At 44.6% G+C, this 14,390-nt stretch overlaps 1 protein-coding gene across 1 annotated transcript in view; it reads right to left on the bottom strand.

Annotated features, from left to right (window-relative positions):
• Positions 1-14,390, bottom strand: part of LOC144823347 (ficolin-2-like) — a 445,006-nt gene that overhangs the window by 277,901 nt on the left and 152,715 nt on the right. Inside the window, exon 4 of the mRNA XM_078681813.1 lies at positions 4,534-4,572. Within this exon, the coding sequence (XP_078537939.1) occupies positions 4,534-4,572 (39 nt within the window). The remainder of the gene's footprint in view (positions 1-4,533; positions 4,573-14,390) is intronic.

The following is a 14,390-nucleotide window of genomic DNA, read 5'->3' on the forward strand; positions in this document are numbered from 1 at the left end:
CCCAAATTAGAAGCCTCTGTGGATAGATGCAAAGAAATCGCCAGCTTCTTTATGAATAAAATCAACAACATCGAACTAGCCTTCTCTTCCCCCTCTCTCTCTCCCACCTCCCCTTAATCAATGCATCCTCCCTAACATTCTTAACTCACGTTCATCCTCCCCTCCACCACATCTTGACCCCTCTCAACCCACCCCTGCCCTCCCCCATCTCGATTCATCTCGGACTTGACACTTTTTGAAAACAAGGCTTCATGGAGTGAATTTAGTCCAATTTCTGAAACCACTATCATCAACATCATTTTTAAACTCAAACCATCCTTACACTCCAAAGACCCTCTTCCCTCCCATTTAGTTCAAGATCTCAAATTTATCATAGCCCCAATTTGGACCGATATCATCAACTCCTCACTTTCCACTGGATGTGTTCCTGACTCCCTTCAGCTAGGGCAAATCTCCCCGATTCTTAAAAACCCCTCTGCTGACCCTAATGACCTTAACAATCTGCTCCCTACCTCTAACCTTCCCTTCCTCTCTAAAGCGCTTGAAAAATGTGTCCTATCCCAACTAGATAACCATATAAGCTCCTTCAATCTCCTCGACATTTTCCAATCTGGCTTTAGAAATGGATGCAGTACCGAAACTGCTATGCTGTATATTACTGACGACATTCATCGCTCTCTAGACAAAGGTGAATCTTCTCTATTAATCCTCCTTGATCTCTCGGCTGCATTTGATACTGTCCACCATCCCACTCTTCTTAATACCCTCAAAGATTGCTTTGGTATTGAAGGCACTGTACTTAAATGGTTCTCCTCGTCCTTCAAAATAGATCTCAACAAATTAAGCTTGGTCACTGCCTCTCCAAACCTCAACCTATCTCACTCAGTGTCCCCCAAGGATCTTTCCTTTCGCCAACCCTTTTCAATCTTTTCATGGAACCACTCACCCTCATTCTCAAACAAGCCAAAATCAGTTATCACCTCTATGCCGATGATACTCAACTTTACTACAAGATCAAATCCCACAATGACATCCTTCACCTCAATGATACTCTGATGAAAGTCCAAACCTGGTTCCATCTCAACCATCTCAAACTTAATCCTAAAAAAACAGAAATCATCCTGTGCACTCCCAAAAATAACCGCCTTCCCATTCAACTCTGGATTAATGAGATCAAAGCACTTAATTGCACCCTCTCCACCTCTAATTCTGTCAAATCACTAGGCATTAGCATCAACCAAAATCTTAACCTCATCCCCCACATTAAAAATGCAGCAAAAAGTGCCCTTTTTACCCTTCACCACCTCCAAAAAATTAAACCTTTTATTCCAGTTGATGATTTCAAAATCGTGGTACAATCACTTGTCCTTTCCAAAATCGACTATGGCAACGCCATGCTTGCTGGCACCCCTAAAGTCCACCTTGCACCGATCAAATCTGTTCTCAACCTAGCCGCCAGACTTATCTCTGATTGTAAAAAGTTTGACCATATCTCCCCTGTCCTCAAAAACCTAAACTGGCTTCCAGTTGAAGGACGATCCACATATAAGATTGCTTGTATCACGCACAAAGCTCTTTACCGAAACACCCCTTCTTACCTTTCTATCAAGCTACTAAAAGCAGGATGCTCCAGGTCCCTGAGGAGCACTAACTCCCTTACGCTGATCCCATCTAAACTAAAACGTAAAAATACCAAATCTCGTGCATTCTCTGTTACGGCTCTTACGATTTAGAATTCGCTCCCCAAAGACCTTCGCTGCAACCCCTCTTACCCTCTCTTCAAAAAAAGACTCAAAGTACTTCTCCTCAACAAACACTGGGGTTCCTAATGTTTTTGACTCTGACCCCGCTCATTACCGCTCTACTGTGACTCACATTTTACCCATCCCCTCTCCTTCTTTCCATTCTCTCACTCCCCTTCTCTACACCCCCTTCTCTCCCTAATTTCAACTCCCGTGTATCCCTCTTTTTATCCCGTTGCTTCTCTGCCCCCCTCAAGCATTCAATTCAATGTATTCACCGTTCTGTGAATCTTCCTGCACATTGTAAATTGTTTATTATTTTTTAATATGTCTACCTACCTTGTAAAGCGCTCTGATACTCTTGGGTCCAGCAGCGCTATATAAAACCTCATAAATAAATAAAAATGAGATGTGAGAGGAAACAAGGATTACCATAGTACAAACTCCACACACACACCCAGCACTTCGAGCCCCAGTCTGCAGCCTGAAACCTGAGAAGAGCCTGGCAAACTGGACCGGCTCTTCCCTTGTGTACCAGAGCAAATAAGTGGACTCAAATGGTCATAAAGCTGACCTCCTCTTCAAGCTACTGGGATAAAACTAGCTCTGAGGGACCTTTCCCGCAACTGCCCAGTTGATCATTGGCAACTGGACCAGGACTGGACTCCACCTGCCACTCTGTAAGTCTCTAAGTGCCTTTCCTGATGTCCAGTGGTGCTTGTACTCATGTGGTGGATTAGGACTTCAAAGACTAAAGTCACAAGGTGAAATCATTGGTCAGGACAAACCTTGTTAGTGTAACTGCCCCACGCTCCATCACGGTCAGCGTCAAATTGCAGCAAGTTCCTTATCTACCCCAACTAAAAACTATCATTGCCTCTTTGGGCTTCTTAGGACTATTTCTACTTAAAACTTTCAAATAATTCAGATCTCAAGTTTCCCTTATTGAATTGTTGTTAAATTTGCTTATTAAATGTTACTTTCTTCTAATTTGTTTTGGGATTTTTTTATTGTTTTGCATTTCAACTTAATTACTGTTTTAGTACTCTCTTTACACATTTCTTTAAGTTAACCTTATCTGCTCTGTTCCATTGCTATCAGGGGGTTGAGCTCAGGCTTATTTAGTGACTTTAGTCGTTGACACTGACATGATTACGATTCGAACTTGGTGTGGGTGCTTAACTCCAAAACTAATAACCCCATTTTTTGCAATTTGTGACCAGTCTTGGTGCTACCAGAATCTTATTTCATGAACTAACCTAGGCAGTAATAGGTTGATCCTCAAAAAAGAGTAATTGGATAGGCTGAGTGGAACTTGTGGAATGTGACTCAGAGGAATTCCGCAGAGTTATATAAAAACTGGACTGGAAGACACCGCAGACTGCTGCCAATGGACGGAATTAGGCATGCTGCACTTCCCATGCTATGATTTAGCATGTTCTGTGCTGAAAAATCAGCGTGAATGGCACCACGTAAAGGGCGTAGCTGCTCAAGTTGATTTTGTTTCTGCTGGAGTGAATTTTCTACTTGAGTGACAGCCTTCTGACATCTATTTCATGAACGCCCGCATTAGAAAAATCTCATTGGATGTCCTCCTAGTGACTGGAAATCGCAATAGAGAACACCAAATTTCTCTAGCCAACTTGCCCTTCTGGAGCCGCCTTGTGAGGAAAGATTGGCAGAATTTGGCCAGAATTCTGCATTACAAGAGCCATGCAGATGCGCTAAAATTCCACCAATTCTGCCAGTGGAACGGAATATTTCGCTAACCCCTACTAATTCATAGTCTATTGGTTGGTCAAAAATTGCAGCTCACTTTCGATTGCCAAAATCACAGGGATGGTGGCATGCAAGGGTCAGCAGACCACTATCATTGGAATTGCTTTAAAAAAAGAAACCCCTTAAAGGAAATAGACCATTTTTTAAAGTTTTCCTTTTTTTTAAAAAGTTTTAGTGAGAGTGGCAGTGGTCCCATGGAGTGTCTTTCATTAGGGGTTTGCCAGCGTGTATGATGGAGCATTTAAACAGCCCATGCAAACTCCCTCCACGAGTTCTAAGTAGGTTATACCATACCATAGCCTCCCACTATGATGCTTCATTAAGGCCACCATGGAATAGTATTATGTAAAGTGTATGATTGCTTTACTGTACTAAGAAGGCCGGCAGTTTGCTCTAATCATGTCCGACATTTCAGAACTTTAAAACAATGATATACTATGGAAAATACTATTCCAAGATGGCCAGGCACAGCCGTGTTGAATTATTTTGTTATTTTGTTATTTTATGCATATGCTCACCAAATTGAGATGGCAGAATTTTTCCTTTGTCTTGTTTTACTGTATCTTGCATGAGCTTGTTGACTTTGTTTGGGTTTTGTTGTAGATGGGTATGTAAATGAATGCAAGAATGAGTCATGGGGTGGATATATAGATGTATGTGTTGGGGCAAACATGATTAATAGAGCGCATGTATGATGCTTTATTGAAAGTACAATTCCACCAGTAACTGAAGCGGTACTTACACAGTTACCAGTGTCAGTTCTCACCTTGGGAGCTAATCTTGAATCTTGAAACACTTCTCCTTTTCATTCAGAACACTTCCAACCAAAGCTTCTGAAAATCTGACTATTCACTCATAAACATCTTGTCTTTTTTGGTACCCTCTCTTGTTCCTAGCGCCAAGACTTGCTAACAGGTATTTGCACCCTTTACCCATTACTATTTTACATATATAAGTATATCCATATATTTGTAAAATACCTATTGTTGAAGGTAAAAAAGAAAATGCTTACCCATCTGACACAGGATGGATGCCACATCAGGGGTGTCACCTGAAGAGGAAATAAAAAATAGGTTTCATTCTGAATAAAAGAACAAAATACATCTTTAGGAACAGCAACCCAATGTGTGTATGTTTGCCATGGCTCTCCAGCAATGAAAAAACAAAGAATGGAGACTGTTTGAGTCGTGTGTGTGTGTGAGTGAGTGGGTGAGTGTGTGTGTGTGTGTGTGTGTGTGCGTGCGTGTGTGTGTGTGTGTGCTTCCCTCTTTGCATGTGTTTGACAAGCTTTGTATTTACAGGTCTGGGAATGAGTCAATTTATTTGTGTTTGTTTTGGTTGTACTACTGAAAATAGAGCCCATGGAAGTATTGGTTTTCCATTCCTAACTCCACATCTACATACCTTGAAAGTACACACACACAAACATACACACACACAACCACACATGCACACACACACATATATATTTATTTATTTTTTCCAACAATGGCCCGAAAGCGCACTCAGCAGCCGATGATATTTAAAAGTGGAAATCAGCGTCTGCATTCGGTTGTCTTTCTTCATCTTGCCTGACGCGTTCGAGGCTTGACGCCTCTTATTCATAGGCAGCTTTAATGCAAGTGCTCACAGAAGGGCTTTAATTACTGATTGACTGCATGCGATTTTAATTTGTCTTGACCACCAGTGGGTCACGCTGAGTGCATATAATTTATACATGCAAGGACTTATAGTCCTTAAAGCCGTAATTATACTTATATATATAGCAAATAACGACACGTGGTGTGGACGCCTCACCTCACGAGTCAGGGCTGGTACAACGGTCGCCACCGCTCATTATAGCAACAATTATATGTATAAGGATAGCCATTAGCTAGTTATGGTTATGACCAAGTTTACATAGGAAAGTGTTTTGTATTTTGCCAATAACTTATATGCTTGACAAATCTTCACCTATTTTTCAAAAACTTCCTCTATGTGGTTCAGCTGCTGCATTGAAGTTTCGGGGTGATTTATCAAGTGGGGGTTGAGCAAAAAAAGGGGGGTCCCAAAACGTGTTTTTCCCATGTTATATCTATAGGGATTTTATATTTTTTTAACATGACTACAGCCCGAACAGCTAAACGCAATTACACCAGATATGGCAGAAAGCTAGATGCAGGTACAGAAAACCTGCTCTTTTTTTTTTGTTATTTGCTGTAAATCCGTTCATTAGTTTCAGTTATTATTTTTTAAAGTTTTTTTTATTGAATGGGAACTCAGAAACATAACAGTGGACAGTAATGTGATACAGTGCATCCGTACATTTACCATCATTTTGTTGGTACCTTCCAACATTTCCATTATTCAAGATGATGTCAATATTTTTCAAGGAGTTTTGCATTCCTGCAGAGAGGGATCAATAAATGGTACACACAACTTTCCTCTCATTTTATTCCACTCCCCCCCAAATCTTGGTCCATTTTGTTTGGCATCCTCTCCCTTCATATATCACCCTTTCTGTCTGCATGCACCAATCCATATCAGCCTCCCAGTCCCTGAGCCTCGGTACCGTGGTGCCCTTCCAAGTCCTGCCTATATTACGTTTTTGCTACTACACCTCCAAGGCAGACCCAGATCCTTCCAATAGCCTCAGGTTAGTTGCATCCCATATATTGAGAAGGCAGAGCCGGGGGGTGACTTCCATAGTTTTCCTTGAGCACTTCCCACATTTTTTAGGCTATTTTCTCCCAATATGACTGTCCAATCGGGCATTCCCACCACTGATGTAAGTACGTCCCAACCTGGCCACAACCTCTGGGGCATAATGAGGAGCTTGAAATACCCATCGTAGTCAGCAATACATTAGTATAGTAAACTCAGTGGAGGAGCTTAAGTTGGATTAGTTTGAACCTGGAACGAATTGCGACTTCTCAAAGGGGATGGCCGTGCTTCCTGACATTCTTCATCATCTAAATCTCCCACATCTTCCACCCACTTAGATCGGATCCTCCCCAAAGCATCTGTTGTATTATTTAAAATCTTTCTATAAGTCAAAGAGATTACTTTTTCTTTCAAATAATCATCGAGGAGTCTGGCCCCCAGTGGCGAGGTGGCCGGAAGATCTGTATTCTTGGGCACAGCTTTATACAACGTATTCCGGACTTGGAGGTATCTGAAAGTCTCTAAAGCACTTAGTTCGTAGTCTCATTGCAGGTCACTGAACGGGACCACTGTACCTTCTTACCACATATCTCCGACCGTCGAAAGCCCAATAAGGTCCCATTTATGAAATCCAGGACTAAGTGCTAGGAGCCCTAAGCGATCAGTCTCAAAAAGGGGGGTGGCCAGTGTAATCTTGTTTTTCCAACCCAAGGCGGATTTTGCCGCGCGCCATATTGTAAACGTGTTCGCAGTTGGAGTAAATATCAGGACATTTTTATGTCCTCCATATAATGCCCGTTGACAAGACCCTGCTATCATATCCATTCTGTAAGCGGGTTCGGCTACTGGCCAGTGTACCCAGTGGTTTATGAGAGATAACTGGGAGGCCCAGTAGTAACTTTTAATTGCTGGAAGAGCAATTCCCCCATCATACCAGCCTTTTGTAAGCTTTGTCATTGAGATGCGGGGGATCCCATTATTCCAGAGAATGGTCCTGACTTCTGACTCCACAGCTTGAAAAATTGGGTGGAACAGAAAAGGGTGTATTTTGTAGGGCGTAAACAAATCTAGGCAGAGCCATCATTTTGTATAACGCTGCTCTACCCAGTAACGTGAGTGGCAAAGACTTCCAATGCCGTACATTGTTCAGTAATCGATGGAGTGGGGAGGCCAAATTGTTATCATAGAATGCCACTGGATCCGTCATGACATTGATCCCCAGGTAGCAAAAGCCTTCAGTGACAACTCTAGCTCTGCAGCGTAGAAGAAACCTAGGATCCCTCCCAGAAAGTATGTAAATAAGAGAATTATCCCAATTTATAGCATAACTGGAGTGTTTTTGATAAATGTTGAATATATGTAGTATTCTGTGAATAGAAAAATACGGTTTGGCCAAATAAAGTAAAATATCGTCAGCATAAAGGGGAATTATGTCCTCCCATTCGATCGTCCAATTTAATCCTCTAATAAGAGGTTCTCCTCTAATCCAGATTACCAATGATTCGAGGACCAAAGCAAATATCAGCGGGAAAGTGGGCATCTCTGCCGCGTCACAACACTTTCTTCATACATATCTATCAAGTAGGGGGCTATAGTTGATGCATTCGTTTTAAATAGCTCGACAGGAGGAACACTCGGTCCCATTGCTTTTCTCGATTGTAAAGCACTAATCGCCTTGGTCACTTCTTCTTTGGTCAGGTTGAGATCAAGTTCCTCCACCTGTGTGTCATCCAACACAGGGAGCCAAAGGGTAGACCACAACTCTCTCGCCTCTTCTCCAGTAGACGTACAAGAGGGCTCTTTGATCAATTTAAAGTGTTCTGCAAAGGCATTCGCTGTACTATTCCATTCTTTAAGTCAGTCCCCACCCTCTGTCACACTCTCAAATACCCACCTGGAGGCATGCTCACGTTTGTCCAGCCATGCCAGCAGCTTGCTCACTTTGTCCACTATCTCATATATCCGACATTGTGTGGCCCGGTAGTGAGCCTTAGCCGCCTCTTCGATAATATCCCTATTTTCTTTCTGTTTTAGGAGCAATCTGTGCTTAACTTCGGGGGATGCTAATTTCACTTGTTCGCTTTCCAATTGAGATAATTCTTCTAATTTAAGTAGCTGTTTTTGCTTTTCTCTTTTATATCGGGCAACCATTGATACTCCCTGCCCCCTGATCACTACTTTATACGCCTCCCACAACGTGGAAGCTGGATCGGCTGACTCCTTGTTTTCTTTAAAGTAATTTTCTGTTGTTTTAATAAGCCTCTTCCGTATCGTCCGTAATCGTAAGTTCCAGGGGTTGAGTGGCATATTGTGTCTTTTGGCAGAGGGTTTACCTCCATATGTAACTACAACTGGAGAATGGTCTGAAATACCTCTAGGTAGGTGTGCCACTTCCTCAAAAAGGGAGAGCTGCTCTGCTCTACCGAATACATAATCTATTCTTGACAAACTCCCATGTACACCTGAGTGAAAGGTATACTGGAGGGATGCCGAATTATACGCTCTCCAAACATCCAGCAAACTCTTGCTTTTAAAAAGTCTCCCAACGCTCTCCCAGCCGGCTCTCCTGATTTTGGTAGCCTACTATCCAAATCCCCACTCAAGGCTGTATTACAATTCCCCCCAAGTGGCGACTCCCCCTCAGGCAAGTTAAGCAGATGCGTTCCTAGTTCAGCCAGGTTAGGGGAGTGGAGTCGGGGTGGAACGTAAAGAGATGTAATATTGAGTAATCTGCCCTCCCATGTGCCTGACAAGGTGACAAATCTTTCCATCTTGTCATGTGTCACTGATTGGACGTGGAAGAGGAATGAATTACAAAGTAGAATCCTCACCCCTCTCGAACCTTTGGTGTATCCTGTACGTGCTTCCAGCTTATACCCCCATCTGTTCAGAGCACAGTAAGAGGAACCTTGTATGTGGGTTTCGTGCAGTAACACCACATCAGGGGCCTGTCTCTTTAAATATTGCAGAACAATTCCCCTCTTTATTCTATCCCCCAACCCATAGACATTCCACAAAAGGAGTTTATTGCATCCCGGTCGTGGAGTCTGACCCTGTTTCTTGATTATTTGTGAAGTACATTAAACGCTGTGGGTCCCAGCAAGAGTGCACATACCGGCCCTTTTTTGTTCCTCACTCCATGTGAAAATATCAGCCAAGCGGTCGAATATCTACTGTTGGATAGTGTAGTCCCCATGCACTGTCAATTATCATTATTTCACACAATATTAAACATTGAACAATACCACAACAATCCCTTAGGGATCTACCCAGACCCGCCCCCCTCTCTGCCTTCCTGCAACATGGACTCCAAACTGCTCACCACCCCCCACTTTGCAGAGTGCCTGTATGCCCAACCCTATCAAACCTTGCATAGGGGAACGTGGCCCAGTCAAACCCAAACCAAGGATGCTGTTTTACCCCAGTTCAAAGACATTAACACCCATATGTTTGTGTCTGCGTTAAGACCAGTAATATCCAGCATTCCTCTCATGATTTACCTGGCCGTCAGCTGCACGTTAATAACAAAAAGCCCACGAGTCTGGCAGTCCACGTTTTACCCTCCCCCCAACAATCAAGTTACTTAACAATGTACAACTTCTCCAGTGAATCTTGGGTGGTTTCTTACATCTCTCGGCAATGCACTCAAGGATGAGCAACTTTCAAGGGACCCTCCTCTCTGTCTGATGGTAGCTTAGCGGCGGAGTCTTCGACTGTCTTCATCCTCTCCCCCAGCGTACGTAGGTCTGCTTGAATTAAAGTAACTTCCGTTGTGACCAAGTTGATTTTCTGTTCCAGAGTTGTGCAGACCCCATGAATAGCCTCCATAAGGTCTTGGAGTGTAGGGGCACCTTCATCCGACTGTTTCTTCACTCCTTGCGTTTCATTTTCCTCATCCATGGTTTCAGACTTAGAAAGTGCATATTTGTCTAGCTTGGTCTGATGTGTTTGTTTGGATCCCTTTATTGTCGCCATGGTATAGTTCTCCCGGTTGGGTCTCGCTTCCACCTTTGTTGGACCTCCTTCACCAGGCCGGTGTAAGTTGTGTGTGTTGAAAATGCAACAATAGTGCTCACCAAACAGGGAAGGGGAAATCTATATAGCAACCACCGATACAGCCACCCCCGATCAACCGCAATGTTGTTTCTCACCTCGCACCTCAGATTGTGTCTTGGGCATGGGGGGACATCAGTCTTAAGTTTGAATGTGGCAAGGCAAGTGACCCTTGCTCCCTAACCACTCTCCTTCTTACAATGCAGCCAGACTGTTAATACACCTTAATCTATCACATTTTGTCACAAAACATCCTTATGACCCTCTGTGTGGCCTATGATGGTCTCTTAACACCAGCCTGGCACACCTCTTCAAACCCGGCCTGGGATATGCCCCGTGATACAGGGCTTAATAGGACTATCAAGAAGGAGGAAAGACGGCAAATTTCACATTTTCCAATAACGATGCTGCTGTCTTTACCCTTTCAATAGTAATATTTCCTAGGCAACTTAGTACCTGTCTAAAGTCAGGTATGACACATAAAATGGATAAAACAGGAGCCTCAATGTACTGACAAACAAGAAAAACTGTCATTTATTAATACATATAAAATGCTAAAATAATATCCAAATCATATACATAATGACAATAAACAATGCATCCCAATTGAAACAATAAAGAATACAAAAATGTATATTCGGATAAAATATCACAAGGGTATTCAGAGAGAAGAGTAGATACGATGACAATCTCAAAGAATGAGGTGAGTACGATGACCCTTGTCTTTAAGTAGGATTCAGTCTCTCACTAACAGAATTACCACCTGGGCACAACTCAATTTACACCTTATCTCCTGGAAAAAAAATCCTCATCACAGCAGCCCCCGTGTGTCTGGCCGGGCAGTCTTGATATCAAATATGCGCCCAAGCTGTTGACTCATTAAAATGGACAGATTAATGTATGCAGACAGGGTACCTTAAATAGGGAAAGTCACGGCTCTCTTCCGTGCCCTCTGTGAAACGCCGATTCTCCTAGCATCACAGTCAGCATCTATGTGTCCGATCTGCATTCCCCCAGGCCTTTTCAGTACCTTCGTCAGAGTCCTTCAGGTTCATTTGTCTGCCGCACGGCTGCAGAATTCCATCTTGATAAGGCAGCCTAACCCCTCTCTGCCCTGATTCCGGCCGGCAGCTCCTTACTACATGTGGGGGGGGGGGGTGGGGGGGGTAAGTAGGGGGGCATATGGATGCAACACCTGGGATCTCATTGCCCCAGCCGTCGGTCTTGTGGGAGCTGCTGAGCACATCGGCACCTAAAACCCAGCTCCAGGGGTGCTTCGAGCGTCTTACAGCAATGGCGCCCACCTCCGTGTGATGCAGTCGAACTCCGTACCTTGGTGGAGCGTGCCCCCTTTAACTTCTGGACATCTATCAGGCTGCTCTGGGAAAGGCCAGGGGAAGCTGCATGGAGGACGTCTCCGCTGTTCGCCATCCGTCCCGGCGTCACTGCTACTCCAGGGGTCTGCCGCATCAAGAACTCATGCGATCTCCGGGCTCAGCAGGCCTCCGTCGTCAATCACAGTCCCCAGGTCACCTCACCACTCAAAGGGGTCACAGGAGCATCGCCTCGTGATCAAGTCTGTCCGAGGTACTGGGAATCACCGGAGCGCTTTTAGTTTGAGGCTTAAGTGGATATATTTGACAGATTTAAGGGGTTTATGGATAGTGTGTTGCTGAGCGCCACTCCAACACATCCATCTTGGTTGCCAGCTGGCCACGCCCCCATAAGTTTCAGAGTTATTTAAGTTAAAAAAATATAGATATCTGGGACACGAGTCCTTGCACTGGATTTACAGATCCTACTGAAATTTGATTGGCTGTCAGCACTTCAACAAGGAAGTATTGGCAGCCATCTTGGGACTGGGCTTGAAGCGGACTCCCACAAAAAAGTAAAAAATAAAGAAAAGGGGGCAGGGTAGGAATACCCGAATCTCCCAGATATGGTGGGGGTCCCCAGAGGGGCCCTGCCATGCATTGAAAAGAGATTTTGTTTTCAATGTTGCTACAAAGTCAAAGTCAAAAAGTTTTTTATTTGATGTGGTACTCGACTGAGGACCACAAATTTGAAGACAATTTACAGAAAATCAGTATATCAGTAAATCAATGATGCTACACATTCACCAGTGGATCTGGGGAATCGCAGAAAAAATGGAAAAAACGAATAGTGTGTGCTCATGTGCTTTTTGTTTTTATTTTTTTAAGGTTTTATATAGCGCTGGCTAGACCCGGAGGTATCAGGGGAGAGGTGTGGCGCCGCGGCCAGGGCGACTGACGCTGGAATCTGGGGATCAGGGTTCGATCCCCGGCTCCGGCGGCAGGTTAGCCCAGCACCATGTGACTCTGGGCAATAGCTCGCTTAATCTTCCCGACGGCCCCCAGCGCCTAGAGACCCTTACGGGTGATTGTGCGCTTTACAAATGTGGATTATTAGAGCGCTTTACATGAGTATCAGACCATAGTTACAGGTTACATCGTTACAAAGGTTACATAGTTATTAGAGCATAGCTACATTGTTACAAGTTAGGTCGAGACAAGCAATAAGGACAATATGCGTAAGGGAGAAGGCAGGCAAGGGGAGAGATTCATTGGAGAGGGGGTAGGAGCAGAGGAAGGAGACAGCGAATGAAAGGAAAGAAAGAAGAGGGGTCGGGTGAGAGACACAGCATGAACGAAGAGGGGTAGGGTGACGGGGCACAAACCGGCAGAGGAGTAATAGCTGCGTCCAAAGTCCAGTAAGCTGTGATTCCAGGGGAAGTGGTATCAGTCCCCCAACTCCGTTGCAAGAGGCTCCCTTTACGCAATGGACTCTCTCAGAGGGGTCTCTTAGACTCCAAGGCCTACCTACTGGATCCTTCCCCAAAAGGGGGAGAGGGAGTGCTTTGGCAAGGGGCGCCATATCATACCTCAACTGTGAGTGGCTCCCATGGCACTGTGGACTCTCTCAGAGGGATCACTGAGACTCCAGAGTATAAGTAATTGGATCTTTCCCCAACAAGGGGAGAAGGAGTGCTTAGTTAAAGGGCACAAGGGACAGGTGGCTAGGCGGCATAGCAGGCAAGGGGAGTGGGGATAGGGGCAGAGGAAGTAGACAAAGAATGAAAGAAGGAAAGCGGTAGGGGAGGGTGAGAGAGAGCATGAAAGGGGGGAGGGTGAAGGGGGCACAAACCGGTAAACAGGTAAAAACCTCGTCCAAGGTCCCGTAAATTGTGATCCCAGGGGAGGTGGTAATGTTCTCACATCTCCGCTGGGTGAGGCTCCCTTTATGCAGTCGACTCTCTCAGAAGGGTCTCTGAGACTCCAAGGCCTACCTTTCTGGATCCTTCCCCAACAAGGGGAGAGGGAGTGCTTTGGTAAGGGGCGCATACCAATGCCTCAGCTGTGCATGGTTCCCTTGACGCTATGGACTCTCTCAGAGGGGTCACTGAGACTCCAGAGTAAGAATATTGGATCTTTCCCCAACAAGGGGAGAAGGAGTGCTTAGTCAAAGGGCAACAAGGGACAGGGGGCTAGAAGGCAGGTCGGAACGGTCAGGTCAACAGGGGGGTAAACATACGGCAAAATAAAATTGCATTAATTACAGAAAGAGAACACATTCAATACCAGGGTAAATTAGCTATCCAGAAAAAGACTGGATACACGAAAGGCAAGGGTCAGGGAGGACAAAGGGAGGGAGTCAGCAAGTTGAAGAGTCCCACAAGGAACAGATATGGATAGCAGAAAAGGAAATGTATACGTTGTAGTGTCACTCAGGAAAGAGATGCAAATGGGAAATCTCAGAATCACAAAATAGTTATATTAAGTACAAAGAACTACTACATTTACTAGTGGTTAGAGATTGTAACACTACAGAATAGTAAATTTACTCAGGGTTCCATTTTCACACTAGTAGGCTAAAACCGATTTTATATTACTTTTCAACAGAGTGAATGGAGAAATAGGACCTCCAAGGGGGTAGAGAGAGGGAGGGGAGGTAGAGGAGATAGGTGACAGGAGAGACAGGGGCCTGGGGGGGGGGGGGGGGGGGGGAGAAAGAGATAAGGCCGTCCAGCCGAGGAGCAATGTCTGAGGGTCGGCAGGATGAAGTCCAACGGACTGAGGGAGAGGACAAGAAACAACAAAATGGTGGCTCTGTTCGCAATCCACATTTTGCGCAGTCAGTTCCCATACACATCAC

Source organism: Lissotriton helveticus, chromosome 3_1 (assembly GCF_964261635.1).
Source record: "Lissotriton helveticus chromosome 3_1, aLisHel1.1, whole genome shotgun sequence".
Taxonomy (NCBI): domain Eukaryota; kingdom Metazoa; phylum Chordata; class Amphibia; order Caudata; family Salamandridae; genus Lissotriton; species Lissotriton helveticus.